Source organism: Vigna unguiculata, chromosome 8 (assembly GCF_004118075.2).
Source record: "Vigna unguiculata cultivar IT97K-499-35 chromosome 8, ASM411807v1, whole genome shotgun sequence".
NCBI classification, from domain to species: domain Eukaryota; kingdom Viridiplantae; phylum Streptophyta; class Magnoliopsida; order Fabales; family Fabaceae; genus Vigna; species Vigna unguiculata.
In genome coordinates this window covers 21,477,692-21,481,418 of record NC_040286.1, presented here as the reverse complement: position 1 = coordinate 21,481,418, position 3,727 = coordinate 21,477,692, and the positions used below count along the sequence as shown (strand labels likewise).

Here is a 3,727-nt window from a genome sequence, read left to right as displayed (position 1 = left end):
ATTTATTTTTATGCAACGAAAGGGTAAGCTCTGACAAGTATAGAATAAAATTAGTTGTTCCAATAATAACCACTATGATATAGATATATAAATTTATGCTTTCAATTATTATGTTAAAAACTATCCTTTATATTTTTATAATTTAAATTCTTATTTATATAATTTTTAATCTCTTTCACTTTTTATAGATTCATAAGATAGGGGTAATAAAATTAAACAAAAATAATGTATATAAAGAAAAATATAATAAATTCAAAAAGAAAAACTGATATAGGAAGGGTGAGTTACATTAGCGAATTGCTTAAAATGAAAAGGATGGGTTAAGCAAAAACATTGTGACAACAAATGAAGACAAACTACTTGCTGTCATCTTTATTTCCTTGAGCAACATACAAATCCAACATTAGCTACATATATAAATTAGTGTGCGTGGCACAAGCTACAGTTTGATTTCATAAATTACAAAACCAACAAGGAAAGCATTATTGTCTTTTATTTGGTAATACCGAATTGAATCACTGAGGGATCTTGTTGAGCTTACAGTAAGCATAATCCTTGTATTTCTTAGTCTTGTATTTGGGAGGATTATCTTGGTTAACCAACTTTGGGTGAGGACCAACCTCACGTTCTGCTTTGGGCTCTATGAACACTGGCCATGACATTCTTGTCTTGTCTTTGTTCACTGTAGTTCTGTGGAAAACTGCCTTATATTTTCCATTGCTCAGGATCTGTACCACCGTGAAACAAAGTAAATACTTTTCATGACAGAAAATGTTTATTAAAGGGTTAAATAATTTACCTCCATTTGGTCACCAACGTGAACGACGAGGGCATTGGGGACATACTTAACATCGTACCATCGACCATCCCTAGAAGCTTGGAGGCCCTGCACCTCGTTCGGGACGAGAATGGTGAGGTAGGACATGTCTGTGTGTGGTGGCACACCCAAAACAAGATCAGGACAAGGACATGGTGGGTAATAGTTTATTTTCAGAAGGTAATGCATTTCTTCTTCGTTTGCCACTTCCTTTAGCTCATCCTCTTCAAGCCCCAACCCTTTTGACATACTTTTGAACAATTTGTCCACCACTCCACGTAGGTACTTGCAGTACTCCTCGTTCACTTCCCTTCAAAATTAAATTCACCATTATTATATTCAAATTAAAATATATCATTATTTATTATAATAAATTTACAGTTTACTTTTTTATATGTGTATTTGACTCGGATAATTATTCTCCCATTACTTCTTCAGATGAAGTCACCAAAATTAATATTATTATATTTGTTGAGTTGTCGTGAGAAAAAAAATAAGGTTTGGATAATTCTTGTCAGTACCCAAATGGAGATACTAAAATTGTATAATAATTAGAGTAATGAATAAAAAGCATTGTGATTTGTTTAGGATGATTTGGCCCAAGCATTGGGCATTCAATAAATTCATGAGGCAAGTATTTTCCAATTATAAAAGAAAATCTTACAACAACATCTCTTCCTTTCTCAACTCCTATCCGACGCCTGATAAGATGTAATATTTATAGTATTTTTAAGTTAATTGATCATAATTTTTTATATTTTAAAATAAAAAGAAATATTTTATTAGTATTGAAAACGTGTTTTATGAGAAATTAGGTGTCTGTGTATGTGTATAGTAACCCAGTAACAAAATAGCCCCACTATACCTCAACATCTCCATGAGTTTGCACATGCGTGTTTTCGTGTTTCACCACAAATGCATGTTTCACGGAAAAAGCTTTTGCACTTTTAGTTTGTTTTAAAAGTGAACAGATCCACAGTGTTGAAGAAATTTATGTTTATTAAATTTTATAACAAATAATACCTATTTTAAAATAATATTTCTTTTGGTTGATAATACAAAACATTATATAGACTACAAATTAAGCTCTTCTGTTAAGCCGTACAAACAGAAAGCATTCTTTATGTAACGAAAATATAACTAACAAAATATAGAATAAAATTAGTAGTTCCAATAATAATTACTGTTAAAATTTATAAGAATTAATAACTATGTATATATTCGTTATTTGAATAACGTGATATTCTTAATTTTTCTCTATAATAAAAAAGAACATCTAATTACAATTAATTTCTTAAATAAAAAAACAACTTTTTTCTCTTGATTATTAGTATTTGACTCAAATATTAGTTTTCTAATGGACGAAAACCCAGAAAACAAACAATTCATTATACCCAATCTTTTATATCAAATCTTATTACTACTATTGTAATTATTAAAAGAGAAATTTCCATATCTAAGTGTGTAGGAAGAAAATTCAAATTTAGTTACAGATATTTTGTAATATATAAAAAGTATTTGAATTAAGAATAATGTTGAAACTAACCTGTAAGAAGGGGGATTCTTGGGCCAGAAACGGTAGTTGATGGAGGAAGGTGGCCACACAATGTGGAACAAATGATCCACCCACCCTTTCTTCCCATTTGCCTCCTTCTGAAGCTTGGTGCCATAACCTTCCAAAGAATCAGACCCAGCAGGTTTAGCAATCAACTCTTTTTCTTCTTGAGGCAATTCAAAGAACTCTTTCCCCACACTCTGCAACTTCCTTATAACATCGCTAGGAATCTCATGGTTCACAATCTGGAACATGCCCCACTCTCTACTAGCCTCCACAATCTCATGCAACACTTTCTCTTGATTTGGGTTGCTAAAATCAATTATTGGGACCTCAAGGTTCACCCCTTTCACCGTCGTCATGCCCGGTTGCTCTGTTTCTGCCCTGACGAACATGGCCGGTATTGCACCATCGTTGTTGCCCTGTGAAGCTATGGTTTGAACCCTCAGCACCTCCATGCTTCGCAGTGTCGTGAAAAAATGAAGTTGCTTCCTTAATCATCATATATATCCCACTTCATTTCGTCCTTGCAGTTTATAGCAACTTAAAACACTACCTACCTCTTTACCAAGTGGCATTCATTACCATTAAATGGTACCCATTTCCGAACTCTATCTAGCCCTTTACCACACGTTAGCACTACCAAATATGTTGTCACTGCAATCAATGATGGCCTTCACGGTTAATGCCTATACTATAGTACTACTACTACGTGTGATGTTTTTATCCATCCAATCAACATCAAACCTATCAACTCTAAATTATTACTAATCATATTATTTTCTTCTATTCTACCTTCTTTGTTATAATGTCTCCAAAATTTCTTAATTTTATGGAAACCAATATCAATTTTAATTCGTGGTTAAGAAGAGAATAATATGCAGTTCGTGGTTAAAACTTCAAATATTTTAATTCACTTCATTGTGATTAATGTGAGTATTTAACATAATTGATTATATTATAAATATTATATGTTTTTGTGATTTTTCTTACAATGGGCTATGTGTAACTATTTTTACAAATCTTTCCAGTATTATGGGAATATTGAACGTAGAAATTCATCTTTATTATATGTTTTTAACTTTTCACCTTTTAATTTTCTATGACCTATTTGCTATTTGCTATTTATTTTTTATTATCTTTTAGCCCATGAAAACAAAGAAGATATTTGAAATGATAAGATCCACACAAACTTTGAATGTTAAATTAAAGACATTTAGTTTGTTCAAAAAATGTAGATAAATGTAGAGATGGATGAATGTGGTTGGTTGCGGATCACGAGGTAGTTGAAATGGACGGCTGTGATGTTGCCGCAGTTGGTTTCTAGAACATGGTGATGGGCATGATACTATACC

General features: G+C 32.1%; 1 protein-coding gene across 1 annotated transcript; it reads right to left on the bottom strand.

The window, feature by feature from the left end:
- Positions 1-320: 320 nt before the first annotated feature.
- On the bottom strand, positions 321-2,990 carry LOC114193841 (flavonol synthase/flavanone 3-hydroxylase). Its single transcript, XM_028083788.1, has 3 exons — positions 2,364-2,990; positions 800-1,127; positions 321-728 (listed from the first exon to the last, which is right to left on the bottom strand). Exons 1-3 carry the CDS (start codon positions 2,828-2,830, stop codon positions 516-518), a joined length of 1,008 nt encoding a protein of 335 aa, XP_027939589.1. The 5' UTR covers positions 2,831-2,990; the 3' UTR covers positions 321-515.
- Positions 2,991-3,727: the final 737 nt, after the last annotated feature.

Coding starts and splice junctions, on each gene's coding strand:
- LOC114193841 (XM_028083788.1), bottom strand. CDS start 2,830: ATGGAGGTGCTGAGGGTTCAAACCATAGCTTCACAGGGCAACAACGAT. Junction 1,128..2,363: donor AAGAATCCCCCTTCTTACAG/GTTAGTTTCAAC, acceptor TTAATTTTGAAG/GGAAGTGAACGAGGAGTACT. Junction 729..799: donor ACGTTGGTGACCAAATGGAG/GTAAATTATTTA, acceptor ACGGTGGTACAG/ATCCTGAGCAATGGAAAATA.